Raw genomic sequence first — 22,062 nt, 5'->3', positions numbered from 1 at the left:
TTTAAAATATCTGTAAACAACAACCATAAATATGCCTCCTCAATTTAAGTGCCCCACACAGATACAATTGTCTTTCCCATCTTGCAGACTAAGCTAGGATTTCAGCTCTGCTCCAGGTATTGCATGCTTTACTATCACTGAAAATTCCGGTAGGGAAGAGAAGTCCTCAAAACATGGGATAAATGCTTTAAAAAAACCCAGGTTATTGTGTTTGGGTGGGCATGGTATGTGCGTGGCTTCATTATTTATTGTCACAACAAAACCTTTCTTCTGGTGGGCTCTGGAGAAGTTTGATAAGGACTCTTCTGCAAACAATTCACAAGACTGCTGGTGGAAGAGTTGAAATGGGTAGATCTTGTCTCCCGGTCCCATGAATTCAAGTTGTTCTCATGCTGCTCACCTTTCCCAATTCAATACCAAAGGGAGGGAATGCCCAGGCACACCACAAAATAAATATGCCACTGGAAATAACACTGAATGTATATCAGCATTAAAATATCTTTCCATAGCATTGAACTATCAAATTAATCTTCACTTGGCCACCTCCTTTTTTTTTTTAAATACTGTGTTTACTAAACTCTCCTCACAGATAAAGCTACAGGAATGATTATTTCTGCATCTCTGACCTAAACTACTTCTTGTTTCCAGAATAAGAACAGCTGTGTTTTTTATTATTATTTAGCAAACTAGTATTTCTTGAACAGATACATTCCCAACATTTCTCAAAAAAACCCCAACACCCCAACATACACTTTTATCCTGATACACACACACAAAAAAAACCTCTCAAACTCAGAAAGCATTACTTGAATTCCTTTAAGGGCTTTAATTATACACTATTCAAACAAATAGATGATGTTTGCCCTTGTATTATTTTCCAAAGAAATCATGAGCTTAACAGTTTGTGCTTGAACTCCAGGTTTTGACCCGTAATTCTGTTCCAGATGTCAGTGTGGCAACTGACCGGCCAATTCCAGAATCCAAGAATAATCTGCATTAAGTCCTTTGATTAAGAAAAAACTCCTCTCTGCTGACTAGAATTTCATTCAAATCTCCATTGTGCATATTAGAATCAGGTTTTAGCTCCTCTTAACTGCTAACTGAAGTGCTGATGCAGCCCCTTATTTAAAAGATTAACCTTCCAAATCAACATTCACAGGCTTAAGAACTTAAGTCTAACTTGGAGTTTATAGAACCTAGTAATTGTTCTACAAGGTTGGGGTTTGGGGGTTTGGTTTGGTTTTTTTTGTTTGTTTTTTTTAACAAACCAAATCAGAATATCCTTAGAAATTCTTACTCTAGCACATTTATACATCAGCCACTGAAGAAAGTTAGCTGCTATAGCTATATGGGCAAATCATTAACTTCAGTACAATGTAATGTGGCAGTACAGAATTCAGTGTAGGGTGAAAAAAAATTGTCTGGAAAGCTAATTAGATACCTGGGACAACAGTCTGTGCTCTGAGCTTCACTCACCCCTGCACCCAAACTAGCTAGGGTAAAAATTTCTTGTGCAAAAAGCTGCAGCCACTTAGTATTCCACAGAAATAGAGCATCTCCTGATCCAGCTCTCTCTTCACTAGTGGGAAGAACTACCGTGCTTCCCAAGAAGAAAACACTATGAGAAGACCTTCACAGGAGAAGGTCTGCTTCCCATTTACTCCTCATTTTTAACTGGTCAAAATACTTACATAAGGAATTTTAATTGCAAAACCTATGTGTCAATAGGACTTGTGTCTGTGGACAGAAGCTAAGCAGGAAATGTCATTGTCACAAACTTGGACTAAATCTTAGATCATCTCCTCCTCATAGCCTACCATATCAAACCCACCAGGAATATTCTTTCCTGACTATTAATATCACCTAATCAATTAGAATTTTTAATTTAATGTTTAACAGCTTTCTTACAAAAAGATTTGCTCAACATTTTTTCTGTTAACAGATTTCAGTGACCTATAACCTATCTGACAGATCTGCAAGGACTCAGAATAAACTCAGCACACAGTCACCGTATGGCTTTGACAACAGCATGTTTGGAATATGTATAGTAGAAAAATGGAAATTAATTGGAACTTTTTTGTTTCTTCTTTTTTTTATTTGAACTGAGGGAAACTAAGTTCTTATATATCTTGGTGTTTATATTCATGACTTACACAAAAGGGGTAACAAACTCAAGTATATGGAAGGTGCAACTTCAACATGAAGCATTTACTGAAAGAGTGTGAAGAAAGTCCCGTATTTATAAGGCTGCTTAACTGAAATTAAGTTAAAACCAAATGATACTAGTCTCAGTTTTGACTAAAAATGCCTCCCCTACCTTCAAGTGGTTTATGGCTGTACTAGTACAACAAACAGACAGAAAACGTCCCCAGGCATTGGAACTTGATTCCGTGCATTGCTAAACTGCTTTGGTCTTTGCCAGCTATCACTCTTCCAAAGAGCACCGGGGCACAGTTAGTAGTCAAAATGCAGCAGGTAGCATTCCCCACAGACAATCTGGGTGCAGCCACCCTGCCTAAAGGTATGAAGAATTGTTAGGATAGATGTCTGGAACAGAAGCCAACTGGCCTGCAACACTGCTGGTTTAATAGCTATCCAATAGGTACTTAAAGTGTTCTGCTCCATTGATGATCACAGTATTTAATCTTTGCTAATGCCTATCTTCATATTAAAACTCAACAACAGTGAGAGGTGGAAGGATCTGAAAAGCTCAGAAGCCAAAGATCAAGAAACAGAACCTGAAGCCACCCCTTATGTATAAATGTTAATCATATCCTGCATTTTAATTAATGCAATTACGAGAACACTACAAAGAAATGTTAACATGCTTACTCTGTGTTAGCAATGCTCTGTACCTTTTAAGACTGTAATTCAGTACTTTGCTTTACATAGTTAAAATCCTATTTATTCTCCTTAATGAATTACTGCCTTCACAGCTGGAAATGGTTCTGGTAATATTAAAAATAGTGTCTCATAGCCATTAAGCTTTATTGATGGTATTTTATGCACACAGAGATAGTGCAATAAAATTAATTTTCTTCCACATGCCCCTGTTAACTTTTTCTTTTTTTACTTGCTCCTTTAACATTCTCTACCAAAACAAATCATCTTTCCTTATCATGGTAGCAAGGTTACACTTGAAAATAACATGGTTCCAAGGGATGACTACACAAAAAAGAGAAATCCGCTAAAGGTTACAAACCACATCTGACTCAAAAACTCCCCAAATGGAAAATAACCAGAGACTAGGAAAGTATTAGAAGGAAGTATCATGTGTCTGCCCTGGTCTTATTCTTCCTTACGCTACTAGAGACAGCATATCAGGCTAGACAGACCTTTGTTCTAATAAAGCACAGTCATACTTAGGTCTTTTTAAGTCAGCAAATAAGTTTAATCACCTTAAACTTTGTTGTTTTTCTTAAAACAGAATTACTGTTATTCTGTAACACTCATGGCCTAGTAACTTAAACTCAGATTACTGAAAGAACAGCAAGATTCCTGGTAACAAATAACTATATTACTGGATTAAACACGGAGTAATAAAGTTATCATGCATGAAGTTCAGACTGCCACATCACCCTTAACACCATCCTGGAACTCGGTTATGTGCTGGGAAATATCCTCCATTGCAGAAGTTCAGAAAATGCCTGCTGGTAACCTTGCAAGTTGAACTAGCTGGGAAGTCTCTGATAACAATGTGTTTGTAAAACCATCATGGTTTATTAAAATAGTTCAAACAAACTGTGATCAGGGGAAATCTTACTGCATAGGGCCTACATGCAACACCCTGCATCTGGGTGTACAAGGGTTGCAAATCCAACCGCTCTAATATACAACTGGTTAGACACAACCAGGCACCATGGAATTGATGACTCTCTGAAACTTCCTTCATTTCTGAACATCAGCTTCCAGGATGGGCTCTCATTTTCTATAAACATTGCAATGAGACCTTTCTTAGGCTAAATGACCCAGGGCACCTACACTCCCTCCAAGTCTGCTCGATCCCTCAGCTATCTAAATTTTGAGCACTGGAAAGAAAATCAAAACCAAAAGACGATAACCTTGAAACAAGATAAAAACCAGCTCTCGGTAATAAGCTAGAAGCCCTGATATCTCAAGGAAAGGAGCAGTCTGCGTGGCAAAAATTCTTTGGAGAAGGCCAGATACTGCAAAACCAGTAACAGTTCTCATTTTTATGACTGAAAATCAGTCGGAATCAAGCGGAAGCTTGCTCACCACATGCTGGTGCTCCCATGTCAGTGCCATGTCCAGCCCAGTGGGCAACACTGAATTGCCTTGTTCACCTATACAAGTGGAAGAAGTACTGGAAATGCTTTCTAATGCTGTTTTTACATACTAGAGCTTCCATCTTTCATTTCACCTTTGAGGAGTGTAAATACTTAATGGAAATGCTCTATCCTTATATTTGACAACCAGAAAGTAAACAGGAAGACATTCTCCTTTTCCCTGCTTGCCTGCTGGGATGAGAACTGGGACAAGGAAGGAAGAGGTTTCAGTACTGCCTTGGTCCCACATAGCTTCTGCTTTAGGTTCTCCTCCAGCAATTGCTTCTATCATTCCTTAGAGCTTTTCTAAGTGGCAGTAGCAACATGGTATTGACATGATTTATCTCACTTTTATTGCTCAGTGCTAATGGGATTTAGATGGTGCGTGTGGGGTTTTTTTGTGGCACACTGGGATCTGTATCAACACAATGCATTCTATTATTAATACATCCCAATCTGCTCAACTCCTTATCAAATTCTTTGGGAAAATATTTTACAGCTGCTTTAGTAGGCAATTTATATAGCCAGTTGATCATCTCAATTTGCAGACTTCAGTCTAGCTCACACATAAAAAGCTATCTTGAATGCCAACTTCTCCTGAACACACATATCTAAAGGATATACAAACTGCTTTGTTGTATAAATTCACTGCAGAGAAATCTTGTTTTAACATTTTTCCCTTCATACTGTTATAATACACCCAGAGTCTCCGTTTATTATGGAATTTGAATTTTATCTCTGTACAGTAACAGTCACAATGCACTGTTATACTTCTGAATCATTATATATTGAGCAATGATCTCTGATCTCCTTCCCTTACCCACTTGGCTTCCAGTTAACAATTTATGAGCTGGAGATAGCATGAGGCCAAACCTCAAAATAATCTCATTAGTAACATTTATTTTCTTTAGTCATACTTTCGATCTCTATAACTTCCTGGGGAAATGAGTTTCATGACTTTACTACACTTCATGTAAAAAATACTCCCTTTTAGGTTAGTTACCTATTAATTGTGTGTGCCCTATTTCTTGCATTGCAAAAACCAGACAGTGATATGAGGAAGGTGGTACAGAAACTACTGCAATTTTACAGACTTCTATCACCTTGCTCTCCTCCTTTACTGACCATTATTGCCTTTTCAGGCTAAAGAATTGTCCTGGTTTCAGCTGGGATAGAGTTAATTTTCTTCCTAGTAGCTGGTACAGTGTGTTTTGGATTTAGTGTGAGAATAACGTTGATAGCAACAACTAAACCATCAGCGTGTTAAGTAGCTTTTACCCTAAATTAAGGATTTTTCAGTTTCCCCTCTTCTGCCAGCAAGCAGGTGTACAAGAAGCTGGGAGGGGCCAGGGCTGAGACAGCTGACCTGAACTAGCCAAAGGGATATTCCATACCATAGAACGTAATGCTCTGGATATAAACTGGGAGGAGTTAGCTGGGAGGGGTGGATTGCTATTTGGGCATTAGTCACCAGGTGGTGAGCAATTGCATTGTGCATCACTTGCCTTTTCTTGTTTTGTTTGTTTGTTTTTTAAATTTTATTTTATTCCTTTACATTACAGTTATTATTATTATTATTACACTTTGTTATTATCATTAGTATTACATTTTATTTTAGTTTAGTTATTAAATTATTCTTATCTCAACCCACAAGTTTTACTTTTTTTTTTTTTATTCTTCTCCCCATGCTGCTGGGAGGTGGGGAGAAGTGAGCGAGCAGCTGCATGGTGCCTAGCTGCTGGCTGGGCTTAAACCATGACAAGAATACTTACACAAAAGCTAAAATGTGACTGACTACCAAATTCAGCCCTAATGTACTTTTTCTGTGTCTTCCTGAAAAGCACCAGAGCAATTAGGCAACAAAGTAATCAAAGCAACTCCTGAGTCTGGGAGTATGGGTGGATTAGGGCTCCCTGTTAAGAGATTTATTTGTAATGGTTTGGACTGGACTGCAGAAAACAGAACCTATGAAAACCTAAACCAAAGGTAAGTCTTAGAAAAAAGTACTCAAGACTTAGTGGCAAAGATATATTAAACTCTCTTGTGAAAATTCCAGAATTACGAGTACAAATATCAAACACTAATACAGTTTCCTACCTTTCAAAATGTAAAATTAAAAAAAACCTCATTAACATGGAAAAGATAACCTGAAAGCCAGCAAAAATTCCATGCATGGAACTAGCTATTTGATGCTTCTATCATCATGAATCATCTAGTCTTTCTGCAAATGTGATTGTTGTCCTTGATTCCTAAGAAGCAAGGCACAAAAGGATTCCTCTTAGTCATCGAACAGTTAAGTGTTGACTCCAAATAACTTCGTAAATCCAGTTTATCCATCTTTCAACTGAAAGTGTAGTATGATGCTTTCAGAGATAGCAGGAAGCATGTAGCTCAAGGGTAAAGTCAGAAAGAAGAGCCCTTTAGCAAGCTGAAAATGTCACCAAGTTGCTTGCCAGATCTCCTCTTTCACAAATTCTTTAACGTGCTTTCTTGGCTAATTATCAGTCTGCTCCCTGTATCAAGGCCAGTCCATTTTGAAAAATATGACAAATATTCAGACACTGCAGTATAAAGAGTGCCTTCTGTAACAATTCTGATGGTGTCTTAGCAAAAAAAAAACCAACCAAACAAAAAAAAAACCCAACACACACACAAAAAAAAACCCCAAAAGTGTCAAGGCAAAGCTTAAGCTACATTGTCAAGCTTGTAGATACTCCATATTCTTTCCTCGGTTCCTTTAGATCAACATTTGACAGAAAAAAACCCTACCAAACACAAACACACACATTCTTCCCCACGCCAGCATCTCAAGTGAAATTTGTCCACTAAGATTAAAAACTAGCAACCCCTCTTCACCACCCCCACCCCCCCACCAAACCCCTCTACCTTCATCCCTGAAGAACTGCAAACACTAGATACCAGAGAGGAATATAGACAATGCCTCTCCCACACCTTGAAAATACAGAGCTGCTGTCCTGGACAAGATTATTTAATAGAAGCTGGTTTTGCCCCAAGTTCTGCCAACTTTGTAAACCTGTCAGATAAAAAGGAACTTACTTAAACTCACACCAATTCTTCAGTAAAGCAAACTAGCCTTTTGCTAAAAGAGTAAAGAGGCAACACATGCAGACAACTAATTCTACCACTGTAGTAGTGTCACAAAAATGCACATACCTGTCCACATAACACACAAATAGGCACACATGTACATATTGGTATCAAAATAAAAATATTTCTTCACTCTTCAGTTCTCATTACTATTGTCTATCACTTGGACAACGAATTGGCAAACTCAGACTCATTCTGTAGGACAACTAGACGCTTTTCTAAGATACTATAATGCACAGTAAACTTAAATGTACTTATGTCAAAAGAAAGGCATAATGATACACAAACGAATAGTCTACACACATAGCAAAAACCTAAAAGTAAAACTACTAAGTCTTGGAAAGTACTCAATTCTCTGTTTTTAGAAAATCTGTTCCACAATCTTAACTCTGCGTTTTGTTAAAAGCAAAGCTAAGAGAAGCAATGCTATATTTCAAGCTCTAGAATTGGTTCTTTAGCCACAAACTACATAATTTAATAACTGACTTTCTATAGAAGAAAAAAATATGGCCAGTAACAGTTTGGTCACCTAAACCTTGAAGAGCAAAGTGACTTTGTGAATCCGTATTACCCACATTCGCGATTGTGGCAAGCATATAGAACAAACAGAATGGCTACTGGATGAATCAGATTATGATTGACATTTTTTATTCTCTTTTTTTCTTTTTTTTTAGATGTCAATCACATATGTCATAATTCACCTACATGTAACCTGTAGCCAAATTTTGCACAAGATTCCTCAATTTATTTTAAGGCACTTAGATAGTAGCACAATATCAATGCTCTATCTTTATCAGAGACATAAATGAATGGGTAGCTACACAGATGTCCAACTAAAATGTTAAAGTCAGCACTAGAATTTTATTGAAACCATAATTATGTTTCTTCTGAATACATGACACTGGAATAATTCTTACAGTAGCTCATCAATTTATGCATTATTAATGAAATAAGTCAACAGTTCAGTCTGCTTCATTTATATTAGTTTTTTTAAAGGCTGCATCTATGCTTTCTTCGACAGAAGCCTTTCCATGAAGGCAGCACTGCTTACTAACTTACAGATGGGCACCTATAACAACTCTGAAAGATAATGACCAAAACCAACATGTATGGCAATATCACAACAAGGCATACCTCCAGTAAATGAAGCAACAGAGATGTCACTTAAGATTAAAAAGGATGAAAATCCCTGCAGAAAGCAGTTTGCTGCCTTAGCTTCACAGTCCCACTGCTCGCAAGACAACAGCATTCACATGAGGCACACCTTCATTTTATATCAATAGTATTATTTTTGCCAGATGGCATAGATTTTAAGATCTAAGAATGGCTTTAGGTATGCTGGATAGCAATGAGGACAACAGAGGAAAATTACTCATCAAATGTATACATATAATTTCCCTAAAGTGTTAGACAGTGCTATACACATTATTGCTGACATTTTTTGTCCTTACAAGAACATCTATCTCACCTGTGACAATGCTGCTTATCTTGTCTCTTTGCTGGCATATGATTTTATTTAGAATATAAAAATAACCGAAAGCCACCTTACCTTTTTCTTCATCTATTCGAAAAACTCCTATACCAGATCCATCTCTGATGGAATATCGAATCTCCCCATCTCGTCCCGCATCTTCATCGTAAGCAGATACTGTCATTACTGAGGAGCCAACAGGGGCATCTTCTTTTATAAAGCCTTTATCTGCAAATACAGAGAACCGTGGGGGGTGCAAGTTCTCATTCACATCAACTACCTCAACCTCAACGTAACACGTAGAGGACAATGAAATGGGCTTTCCTTTGTCCTTGGCCCGCACAGTCAGGTTATAAAGTTGTTTCTTTTCATAATCCAGCCTTTGTACAATACGTAATGCTCCACTTAGTTTGTCAACATCAAAGGTGCCATCTCCACTGTCCAAAAGACTGTATCGTACTTGACTTGACTGGCCTAAATCAGGATCATAGGCTTCCAGCCACGTAATAATAGTTCCCTCAGGAAGATCTTCTCGAATTTTCACATGATAATTTGAAGGAATAAACTTAGGAGGATTGTCATTAACATCTTCTACAGACACTTTCAAAATAACTGTTGAATATAATTGAGGTTCTTCAATAGGTTGGTCCCTAGCCTCTATTTTCAAGAAATAGACATGCTGTTTTTCACGATCCAGAACCCCTACAACTTTCACAACTCCTGTCACAGCATTAATAGTAAACTTGTCTGTATCTGTAAGAAGAGAATATTTCACTTCTCCATTAGCCCCCAAATCTTTATCAGTAGCTTCAATTTGAATTATTTCACTGTTTGGCTCTTTGTTTTCACTCACTTCAACAAAATAGCTGTCTTGCAGGAACTCTGGTGAGTTGTCATTAGCATCCAAAATTTTTATATCTAAAAGGTGCCAGGCAGACTTCTGCGGTATTCCAAGATCATAGACAGTAATATTTAGAGTATATTTATCTTTTACTTCTCGGTCAAGGGGAGATAAAATTTTCAGCACTCCTCTTTCCATATCAACAATGAAACTACTATCTTCATTACCTCCAGAAATAACATACACTAGCTTTCCATTGAAGCCAGTATCAACATCAGTAGCATTCATAAGTATTATGCTGGAGCCCACAGGTTGGTCTTCTCTTATCTCAATGCTACTGGGGAGAGTACTTCTAAACTGAGGTGCATGCAGATTCACAGAGTGAGTGTCAAAGGAAACATCCTCAACTTCTCCACGACTGTGCAATTTATTTGCTTGTAAGAGTTTCTCTGCAAGCATTTTGGCAACACCAGTTTCTTCACATTGCAAGTTGACCGGTTTGCGGCTAGTAGCTACAGTTATGTTGATATACAATGGTTTTGCAAAGTTTTCTCCATCTGTAGCTGTAATTTTCAAACTGTGAAAAGACATTTTAGCACCTAGGCCATCTACTAGTGACTGTTTGAGTGAAAGTACTCCAGAATTTGGATTTAGGCTAAATAAATCCAGTTCATTTCCAGATTCAATTTGATATCTCACCAACTGGAGCTCATCAGCATCAATAGCAGATACAGTTGTTATTTGTTCTCCAACACCAAGATCCCTGGGGATTGTTCCCTCACAATTTATTTTCTCAAACAGAGGTATGTTGTCATTCAGGTTATTTAAAATAATAGTAACAGGAACTTCAACTTCTCGACGATATGGTATACCCCAATCAGAAGCTCGAATCCTTAAATTGTAAACCCTTGGCATCAATTCATAATCCAAGTCTTCTGAGGTACTAATAATCCCACTGAAATGGTTAATCACAAATGGCAAAGGATTTAGGTTTGCAATGCTATAGGTCACATAACCATTCTCCCCTTCATCAGAGTCTTTTGCACTTACTCTCATGACACTCGTACCTATTGGCACATTCTCATCGAAGGAGGCTTTATAGGATGTCTGGGTAAATTCGGGAGGATTGCTGTTCATGCCTAGTACCTTAATTAATACTTTTGCAGAAGCTCTTCTGTCACTTGTCACAACTTCAAGTTCAAAATGGGATGCATATTGTGCTTTTATGGGTTCTAAAGTGGTAATAAGACCAGTGTGAATGTTTAAATTGAATTTTCCTTTGCTCGGTGTATTTTTAAATACATATTTTAAATGTGGGTAACTAGGCAGAGCTTTCACCATTATCACAGGTGTGTTTGGAGGGGCAAATTCACTTATTTCAGCTCTATATATCTCTTTTTCAAATCTGACAGGACCAGACTTAAATTGTGGTGATGTCACATGAATAACTTTTACAGAAGAAAACTGTGGGGGATTTCCTTTATCTTTAGCTTGAAGGGTAAGGTTGTATCCAAAAGGGTGGCTCTCCCAATCGACGTGAGCAATGGCTTTTATTCTGTATTCTTTACCTCCTGGAACAGACCTCACTGTTTTGAACTGTTGAAGAGGATCACCTGCAACAATATTTAATGATGCTATTTCCCCATTTGAACCCTGATCATTGTCCTCTACAGTTACAATTGCATAAGTTGGATCTTTGTCCGATTCTGATGGAGTCAATGTAACAGCTGTAATAACGGGGGCGTACTCGTTTGCTTGCTCTACATGAACAGTTAGTTTTGCCATACTGCTTATGCCACTGCTACCATACAGCTTCAGCCCACGGTCCACTGCAAGAATTTCCATCTCATAACGCTTAGTATCTGAGTAGTCAAGTCTACCAGTTAGAACTACCACTCCACTAGTTGGATGTATAGCAAACACATCTGTTCTTTCTTTAAAGCTATAGTAGAACTCTCCATTTGTTCCTATATCTGCATCTGTTGCACTGACTCTTGCGATGCTGGTCCTTATTGCTGTGTTTTCAGGCAAAGAAACACTGTAAGATGTTGGAGAGAACAAAGGCCGCAAGTCATTTGTATCCAGTACCTGTATCCTGACCTTCGTGCGTGTTTCAGTGTTTGTATTTTTTTCAACTGCTTTAACAGTCAGCATATAATGGTCTTTTACCTCTCTGTTAAGGATAGCTGTGTTTCCTCCCTTGGTCCGTATTCTCAAAAAGCAAAAGTTTCCAAGAACATATTCTTCAGCTTTGAACAAGTTCTCATTGTCACCAGAAATAATTTTGTATCTCAGGTCCCATAAAGGATTTGTAATGTAAATGCCCATTTTCACTGGATGCCCAACGTAAGTCTTGGCTGCAGAATTCTCATACACAGTGGCATTATACTGTACTTGTGTAAATTGCATTGGTGGAGCATGATGTGGCCTTTGATTTCCTTCACAGTTTCCAAAATGCTGCACCAGCAGCATCAGCAGCAACAGCATAGTCAAGTATCTTCCCATGGCAGCAATTACAAAGAAACCCTGAAACAAGAGAGAGAAGTGTTAAGACTTACGACTGTTCAGATATTATTCAAATAACCTTGATGTTTAGCTTAGAATTCACACTTGAAAGAAAACTAGAAGTTACACATTTAGGTTATATCCTTTTTGAAGAAAGTTTCAACATGATTTACAGTAATAAAAATAAAATTAAAATTAAAACTCCTACAAAATACCAAGAATCCACAAGACCAAAAGTGCAGGAATTACTACCATGACCCAAGGGGAACACACAGAGTTAACTTCAAATGAACAGCTCCACGAAGCAACATGTTAAAAGAAACATGCCAGCGCTGTCTGCTATAAGTGAGCAAACTAGATCTGAACTAATCTGGAGTAGTGAACATTCACTCCAGTCCTGCACTTCATACATGACACTGTCTTTCAATAGAAAATTCTTCTCCCTCATTTCACTTAGATTGTAAAATAGCTGATGTCCAATGACGTGGAAGTAAACTGCAAGAGTTGGCCTGAAATTACCATGAATCCTTCGAAGTATCCTATGAGCACCTGTTCTGAGAATTATAAAAATTATAAACAGAGAATAATTCTGTATGTATTGTATTCTCTCCAGCTCTGAGTACCCTTATACAAGTAGTGCATATCATAAAAAAACATTTTTATCAAGCATCACTAAGTTGTCAAATCAATAAAGAATGAGACCTATTCCTTTATTCCCCTCTCAGAACAGATCTGAAACAAATTAGTATCAAAAGCTATGAGAACAGGAATCTATCAAAGTAACTGGAGGAACTATTAAGACATGTTTCTCCAACACACTCCAGAAATGACAGCGAAAGAGCCTAGAACAGCAAGACAGACATGGAGACACACCCTCACTGGCTTTCCCTTTTGAAGAAGTCAGCCTATCATTTCCAATGCCTAAGTCCAGGCAAGACTGCAGTAGGAAGACAGACAGAAACCTCAGGAACAAGACAAGACCTTTGGGACCATCTTCTTCATCTGGGTTTATAGCAACAGTCTTTACTCCCAACAGGGTAACAAATCAAAGCTTCAGAATGCTTCCTCAACAAGCCCAAGATTTCAACAAAATCTTGGGGGAACAATTTCTTTGCAGCAAGTAGAAAGCAACCTAGCTTTGACTTGATTACTTTGATTAAGTAGTACACACTCCTTTCTTCCACCTTGCCCTATTTATCCTAAATATTTTTCCCTTACCTCTCCATTAGCATCTTCTTCCCTGGCCAGTCTGTTTCTGTTATGCAACTCATACTAACTCCTAACTGTACCCTTCCTTCATTGTTCCTGACCTTTTCCTTCCACATTTTAGCCCCAGTTTGTCCTCACTCTATCTTTGGCTGTCAGCCTCTCCTCAGTGCCTATCAGCACACTACTTCTGTTCACCTCAGCTCAAAAGGTATCACATTATGTTGTCTCCATCCTCCACTCACATTTTCTCTTACAGTTATTTCTCCCTCCCCTAATTCCTATCTGCTCAAGCAGATACATGAAAGATTGCATTGGCTGAAATTCCATGGACTGCCCCTGCCCACTAGAAAGCATTAGAGCAAATTAATCTACTTGTATCAGCAGTTCATTCCAAAACCTCAGAAGAAGCTAATTCAGTCACAGCTGTTAATAAGTCAATGATTTTGAGAAGAGAGAATTTAAGACTCAGATCCACACAAACTATAGGAAATACTGGAGAGGAGTGATGAAAATTTAGCTAGTAACCTTTTGGAAGAAAAAAAAAGTGCATGCCTTCCAAATCTAGCAATTAAGTTACATGATTAAAGCTATAACCATAGCAAACAATAAAAAGTGAATGAGCAAACAATAAAAAGTGTATGAGCTTTTAAAAGTAAGTCACTAGCTGGAACCACTACTTACAAGATCTTAACACTGGATGAAGGAAAGTTTGGGAGGGCAAATGAGCATGAGGTTGGAACAGCCACCATTTCAATGGGTTAACAATATTATTCTTCCCCTATCTACTTTTCTTCCCAGGCTATGATTTGTCCTGGGAATAAACAGACCCTTGGGTCTCCAGGGCTTCATTCCTCTAACATACTGCCAAGTAAATGAACATTTTCCTCAAAAAAAAAAAAAAAGAAAAAAAAAAAAAAAGAAAAAAAAAACAACAAAAAAAAGCCAGCCAAAACTCTGCAATAAATAACTGATATCAATACTTCCAAAACTCCAAGCAATTTAAGGTGCCATCAGACTGTCCTAAGAGACATGTTAAGAAATTATTACATCATTTTTAAGTAATCAACAGAAACAGGGTTTTTTACTCCATCTTGCTGGAATTTTTGAAGCTGTCTATTATCAAAAACTACTTAATGATCAGATCTTTCCCTCTTTTCTCCCTCTGTTACAACAGGATTATTTTTTTTTAAGTTTACACTGAAGTCCAAAACCCAGCTTCACCTCTGAAGCTATGGCATCCCGTAACCCACTGCCTATATACTTACATTTGGAACAAGCTGTCTGAAGTGGTGTATTTATTACATAAAACATGGTACCTCTCTGTATCTTTTATCATTTGCACCTCACATCTCAGGCATGTTAGACATAACATGCACCACACTATGATGCATTAGACTGCATTAAGATATCCAAACTCTCCATTAAAATTCAAAGTTAAACACACACATAGGTTTTACTACTACTGTAAATATTTTGCTGTGCCATAATACCTTAAGCACTTTTTGCTACTTTTCTGTAATAACTTCAAGTGGAGTCTGCTCAGAACTGGCAACTGGCAGCCTATTACACACGATGACGCGACTAGCAGTAAAAGAATCCATTCCTCAGGAGCAACTTCTAAGGTTTGCTGAGTCACAATCGAGAGCTTAAGAGCATCTCTCAACTGAACTGTTTTTATCTAACATGGTTAACAAGTTAGTCATTTCTGTTACATGACACTTTTTCCATCTTATCATAATTTACAGAGCTACTGGAAGCTAAAAAATGTTGATCCAGGATTATCCAAAAATCAACATAATATAATCTTGATAAATATCTAAAGTATTAAACAATGCCAGTTGTAAAGACAGATAACTACTAAGGGAAAGCAGGAAAATGTTAAGATAAAGTGATAATGTGTTAGATATAAACTCAGATGGCTCATTACAGTGAGCCAGAATGACTGAATTTCAGAAACATTTTAGCCAAAGGCTACACTTTGAACTCCTAAATTTTTTATTATCTTTGGAATATGACCAGTTTAGGATTTTCTGCATCCATTTTCAACACATAAGGCAACCATTTGCTTAACAAAACATCATAGCCCTAGGTTTATAAGAAGTGCACACCGTATTTATACTGAAAAGCTACTTTCAAACAAACTTTGATTTCATATTTGGAAATTACTATTCAGATATTTTTTATTTATAGGCATATCCAGGTAATTTTTATTTATATGCACATTCAGCATTGGGATACATTAGTTACAATGTTAACAAAGTTATTAACGCATCAACACCATTAACATAATTTGTATATGGGGAAAAAATACTAACACAACTTAGAAATATGAACTATCTTCACATTAAAGGTATAAGAACAAGCAAAATTTTGGGGCTAGCAGACAAACTGATAACTTAGAAATGAATATGATTTGGATAAGACAGCAGTCATATAAAAGGCTGTTTCTCTTACCAGTATGTTTACAGTATCTAGACTTCAAAGTTTATAGCTTGAGATTTGAAAGTTTTAAGCATAAAGTACAGAATTCAGTAAATTACAATCTCAATGCCAAGCAAGCCAACAAAACCCAGACAAAACAAGCTTATATTCTACATAATGTATCAATGGGGAGCATACATTAAGAGATTTACTCCCCCAGCAATCAAATAAAAGTCACAGGTAGAAAAAGAACCTAAATCAGGCCACACAGGCGAAGTAGCAAAAGTCTCAGTCCCATTGCTATCCCTTTTCTACACGCAAGATCTGCCAGTTAAGTCCAGAAGGACCTACTGTAAGATGTAAGCTACATCATTTACATTAGCAGAACAAGACTTTGTGAGCATGGCCTGTTACACTGCTCTAGAGACACATCAGAGAGCATTCTGAGGACTAAAAGAGGTTCTTTAGTGCTGTTTCTACAATACTTGTCTACTGAAATCTCTCACTAACTTTTAACAAATGTAGCAGGGGTTTCCCCCCCATACATGCGCCAGCTTCTTTGATTTGTAGTATTAAGTTATTAACACTAAAATGTCTCCGTCAGTCAGTTTTGATCAGCATAGGCAACTGATGCTGTTTGACACAAATGCACTGTGAAAAGTTATTACTGCAGTAACTAAGCTGTCATGACAGGGTTCCCATTGAAGAAGTCTACAAGAGATCGTGTGGCTTTGGGGGCTGTACTAACTGTAGTCACACCTACTCTTTCAAATGTTTAAAAGTAATTATTTATGTAGTCTGATTGGAAAAAAAAATCAGATTTAGCTGTTCCAACATGCTCACATTTCCAATAAAAAAAGCTTAGCAGTGTCTTTTGCTTTTCTGAAAGGGAGGGTGTGGGTCTGTTTTGGTATTCAGAAAATTAACACATGATGAAAGCGTATGGTAACATTACTTTAGTAAAGCTGGTAAGTTATTCAAAAAATGTACATTGTCGCAGAGATTAACATAACAGTTTCAACTTGTGACTAAAGTTCAGTAAGTCTTACACTTGTATTCTCCACATTATGAGTTAATCTCATGAGATACTTTGATTTATGCTTTTGAGATCTTTGCTGTTAGAAGAAAAATGCAGCAGCTGTATTCAAACAGCATGTAAAGATTCTGAATCCAGAGTGAAACAAAGTTTCACATAGAGAATTTTGACTATTTATCTGTACAGCAGTTACCTACTACTCACCAGTTGTGCAACAAAAAGCAGACCTCCAATCTCCGTGAATGAAAGAGTTTGACTGAAATTTAACATGGCACCTTAAAGTTTGTGATGACAAAAATAGTTTTACTGAGCTTAAACTCAGTTTTAAATTTTTAAAAAAATGTAAAAAGTGTAAATCTTTGAGGGTTTAAAGGGATTTTATGTTTGCTTACTTGCACTGATAGCAGCGATAACCTCGCCATATAAAGTTCTTTCGCATGCTAAGTTACAAAAACCAGGAGACTATCCTACTACTGGGACGGCTACTAAAGGTCCCCTTCCAGTCTCCCAAAACTAAGATTTTAGGATTTCACAGAGAACAAACCAGAAACTTAAAAATGAAAGAGTTTTCAGCGTTAAAGTAAGGTATTTTACTCACTAAACAGCAGAGTATTTCCACACGGCTAGACAAGTAAATTGGAAATACACATATATTACACAGCATTCTTTCCTTTTACAGAAAGACAGCAGAGGTGGTAAAAGAACACAGGTAGTATTTCCCATGTAACTCCCTAGGAACAACTTGCACGCAAGTAGTTTAAACCGTAAGAAAACCTGCTGTTAGAAGGGAGCGTTTTTTAACTTACTAGTGCGTTTCCAAACCGAAAAAGCTTCCAACGAGGGGATGTTACCAGCTGTAAGGCACACCCTCACTTACCGACACCAAGAGATTAAACAGCGCACCTTTCAAACAGAGCTTTGTTTTGTCTCAACGGCCGTAAAGAGGAAGAAAAAAAGGCAGCAGAAGCTGGCTGATGCGCTCAGCCGGGATCTCCCAGAGCCGCTGCTAAACGCCGCGTCCTGGCGAGCGCTGCCCTTTATCTTTCGGAAGAATCCAGCGAGGAAGGCAACGAGGGACTCGACGTTGGAAGTGCAAACAAAGGAAGAAAGTCACCCCAAGGTACTTCCTCGCCGCGAATCGCCCCTGCCGGCTTACCAGGGAATTAAGTTTGCAGTGGCCCATCGGAAGCATCCGAAGACACCTTGCCTCCAGGGGAAAAGATCACCGCCGCCCCTTTTCCTCGACGCAACTTTACGAGCAACCTGCCGCCTGAACTAACTCCTGCCGGCTAAACTGCCGGCTCTCAGGGGAGCGCGGCCGCGCCTCCAGCCCCGCCGGCCGCGGGGGGAGGCAGCGGGGCGCCCGGGCCCGCCGCAGCACGGCGGCCACCCCGGCCCGGCCCCGCGGGCGGGGGACAAGGGGGAGGAGGCCGGCGCCGCTCTGCAGCCCCTTCCCGCGGGCCCCCGCGGCACAAGGCGGCCGCTCGCCCACCCCCTCCCGGCGGCCTGGCCGCGCTCCCGGCCTCCCCTCAGGGCCGCAACTTCCCGAGGGGGCCCGCGCCACCCGGCCGCCCTCCCTCGCCACCAAAACTTCTCCCAACTCGCCCGGCTGGCCCGGCCGCGCCGCACCGCTCCGCACTTCACCTCACCTCTCCGCGGCTCGCCACCTGCGGGGCGGGGGCACGGGCCGGGACCAGCCCCGCACGGTGCCCGCCGCGCCGCTCCCCCTTTCTTCCCGGGGCCCCAGCGCGCCTCTCCGGTGCCCCTCCGCCCCCCCCCCCGCCGTATTCCTCCGCGGCGCTGGACGGCCGCCCCTCCGGAACTCGTTTTCGCGGCGCTCCGCGGCCGCGGGAGCGGCGGCAGCCTCCGCACCCCGGCCCGCCTCCCCGCCCAGGGCCCAGCCCCGCCGGGGAAGGGCGAGAGACGGAGAGGGGGAGCGGGGGAAGGGCGAGCCAGAGCCCAAGCCGTTTCTCCCGGTGGTCCGGCGCTCACGGGGACGCCAGCGGGGCCGGAGTGGGGGGAACCCCTCACCTCCGCCGCGCTCACCCCGCTCCAGCCCGGCCGGGGCGGCAGGGAGCGGGGGGTGCCGGTCCGGGGACGCGGGCGGCTTCGCGTGTGGCGAAGTCGTCCCTCGGAAAGGCTACTCGGAAACTTCAGAAGGCTGCTGCCGGGGGACGTCTTAACGGGGACGGAGAGGAGACCGTCAGAGCCCACGGGCACAGCCGGTCCTCGATGGCGGGGCTTTGCCGTCCGAGGAGCAGCGGGTACCCGGGACAAGCCCCGCCGTCCCCACTCGCGCCGGTGGCAGCGAGGACCGCCCTGCGGCGACCGCAGCGCCTGGGCGGCCGCTGGCCCTTCCCCCGTGAGGCGAGCGGGAGGGGGCGCGGGCGGCCGGGCTGCCGCCCCCGGGCCGCGCCGGCCGGGCTTGGCCTCACGCCTCCCGGCCCCGGGCCCCGGGCTGGGCTGGGCTGGGCGAGCCGCCGCTTAACGGCCGCGCGGAGGGAGGTCTCCCGGGAGGCCGAAAAGGAGCGACGGCTACCGCGGTTCCCCGCCACCGTTTTAAGGAGTAGCGCCGTGCCCCGGCGCCGGGAAAAGCAGCGGCGGGGGGAGCGCCTGCGGAGCCGGGGAAGCCCGGCGGCGGCGACGACCACCCCCCGGGCCCGGGGAGGGGGTACGGGCTACCTTGGGCGGGGAAGCGCCCGGCAGGAGTCATGCTGAAGGGGTGGCCGTCAGCCAGCCCAACGTTAAAGATTAATACTCCGAAATAAGTCCTCGGAGGATTCCCCGCTCATTAATAAGTGATCACGCTTAATAACGATCAAACGTTTGCCTGGGGGATCCCGACCCAGCGGGCTCACGGCGAAGCTGGGCTGCGGGCGGCAAGAAGCCGGCGGGGGCGCGTTAGCCCCGCCACGTCTTCGATTAGCCCCGTCAATAAATAACGCCGGCTGCGCAGGGGGCCCTTCGGGAACCACAGCCTCGGGCGCCCGCGGCTGCAGGTCGGAAGGAACCGACCCCCCTTTCGGCAAGCGCCGGCTTTCCGGTTCACCAGCCCGCAGCCGGGAGGCTCCGCCGTGCAACGCCCCCGCAGCCCCCCGGTGCCCGGGCACCGGCCGCCCCGCGGCGGTGGCGGCGGCGGCGGGGCCGCAGTTCCGCGGCGGCCGGGCAGGGGGCGCCGCGCCACAGCGCACGGGCGGCCGGGCAGGGCGCCGGCAGCCAGCCCGGGCTCGGCGGAGCGGAGCCGGTAGCCCGCGGCGCCGAGCCCGGCTCTGGCTGCGGGCGCTCGGGTCGGGAAACCTGCGTGCCGCTGTGTGCGTGAGGGTGGCGGTATAGCCGGGGGTGCCCTCAGCCCCAGGTACGCCTAGCTTTGGATAAAGTCGATGTGCATCTGGGGAGGGAGAGGGAGAGATACAGAAACATACATATACTACACAGTTAGAAACTACTGGTTGATGCGAAGAGCTGAGTATTTTCAACAAGGCAACGAACTAAAGCACCAAAACCGCTCATGCGAAATCACCTCTCCGGGCACCCCGCTGATAATAAACTCATTAAACAAAGAACTCACCAGACCAGCTGGACTCGGCGCTCTTCTCCCAAAGTCCGCTCCAGCTCGGTTCATCTCCGCGCGCTTCCTCCCCCCCGTCTGTTCTGTCCTTTTGGGAAGAAGCGAGCGATGCCCCGGTGCCCACACACCTCTAGAGCGTGAACTCCGCCGCGGCCCCGGCGCTCAGCGCGGCCCCGGAGCGCAGCAAGCGCGGCGCCCGGCCCCATCGCCACAGCGCGGCATGTCGGCTCCGACCCATCCGCTGCTTTAAACTTGAACGAGGGTGGGCAGGAAAAATAGACGGGGAGGGGGAGAAGAAAGGGAAAAAAGAAAACAAAAATAAGGCGAAAGGGAGGGAGAGATCCAACTTTCTTAAGACATGTCCAGGCAAAGAACGGGCAGAGTTGAGGAGTTGCAGCAGCGGAGAGTGAGAGTGGGGAAGCTGCGCCGGATCGCCGATTCCCTCCCTCCCTCCCTCCCTCCTGCCTTCCCCCCGCCTCCCTCCCTCCCTCCTTCCTTCCCTCCTTCCCTCCCTCTCCCTCTGCCTTCTTTCGCGCTCCGTCCGTCCCCCTCGGACCGTGCTCTCGGCAGCACCACCCCCCCCTCTCCCCGCCGCTGCAGCGGAGCGCGGCGGCAGCAGCGGCAGCGCGCCCCGCGGCTCCGCGCGGGGCCGCTGCCGCGCACCGGGGCCGCGGCCGCCCGCCCGCAGGTGAGGCGAGGAGAGGCGAGGGGCCCTGCAACCCCCCGCCGCCCCCGGCCCCCCTCCGCCGTGACTCTCCGCGGCCGCCGCCGGTCAGGGACCCCCCGGCTCCGCCGCCGCAGCGCCGCTGGGCTCGGCGGGACGCCGCTTCCCCCGCCGCAGGGCTCCTCCTCGGCGGGGCACAGCCGCTAAAATAAGCGGTGACTCCAGGTGGGCTGAGCACGGGGATCTCCCACTCTCCCCCCGCCACGCTAAGACTGGAATAGCTCTCCCTCTGCCTCTCCCTCTCCTGTTTCTGTTTTTCTTTTTTTCCTCATTTCCTTTTTTCTTTTTCCTTTTTTTCCCTGTTTCTTATCCTTTTTCTTCCTCCTCTTCTTTTTCTCTTTCTTCCTTCCCTTTTTCTTTTCTTCAGGGGAGCTGTATTTTTCAAGGCACAGGAAAGGGTCGTCGCCCCCCCCCCCCCCAAAAAAAAAGCAAAATGGCAGCTCCTTCTCAAAAATAATAAATCATAACCAAGCAAGGCATATTTTTACTGTGGTTCTCCCTCATTCAATGTAAGCCCAAACCAATTGCTCCTCCTTGACAAAGTCCAGGAGAGGTGTCACTGCCAAGTGGCAGGGATCAGCTGAAAGCAGGGGCCTGAGTAGGTCCTGAATGGTGGGGTTTATAAAATTTTGGGAAAACTACAGAAAATGCTTAAAAGTTATTTACCTGAGAGAGATAGTGCGACACTAAATTTGTAAAGCACTCTGAGATTCTCAGAAGGTAAAATATTCTTTCATGACACCATTTATCCCGAAGGACCTTAAAGTCGTGGCCTTCCTCCAAAAGTCAAATTGGCTTCTGAAGACATTGGATCATTATTTCCTATAAGATACACCACTAAAATCTATCAGCCAAGTGAGCGTGAAGCATTCTATGTTAGGAAGAGCAGATAC

At 43.1% G+C, this 22,062-nt stretch overlaps 1 protein-coding gene across 5 annotated transcripts in view; it reads right to left on the bottom strand.

The window, feature by feature from the left end:
- FAT1 (FAT atypical cadherin 1) overlaps positions 1-20,884 on the bottom strand; it is a 114,574-nt gene extending 93,690 nt beyond the window's left edge. Inside the window, exons 1-2 of one of the 5 annotated variants that reach the window (XM_075027122.1) lie at positions 20,446-20,884; positions 8,944-12,232 (exon numbers count right to left, since the gene is read on the bottom strand). In XM_075027122.1, coding sequence (XP_074883223.1) covers positions 8,944-12,232; positions 20,446-20,499 — 3,343 coding nt within the window. In that variant the 5' untranslated portion in view covers positions 20,500-20,884. Of the gene's footprint in view, positions 1-8,943; positions 12,233-18,526; positions 18,610-20,445 lie in introns of those variants that run through there. The other 4 variants (XM_075027088.1, XM_075027098.1, XM_075027117.1 and 1 more) reach the window with 4 other exon arrangements.
- Between the last annotated feature and the right edge of the window lie 1,178 nt (positions 20,885-22,062).

The sequence above is a fragment of the Buteo buteo genome, chromosome 1 (genome assembly GCF_964188355.1).
Source record: "Buteo buteo chromosome 1, bButBut1.hap1.1, whole genome shotgun sequence".
NCBI lineage: Eukaryota > Metazoa > Chordata > Aves > Accipitriformes > Accipitridae > Buteo > Buteo buteo.
The sequence above is the reverse complement of the archived record's forward strand: the minus strand, read 5'-3'. Positions and strand labels throughout refer to the sequence as shown.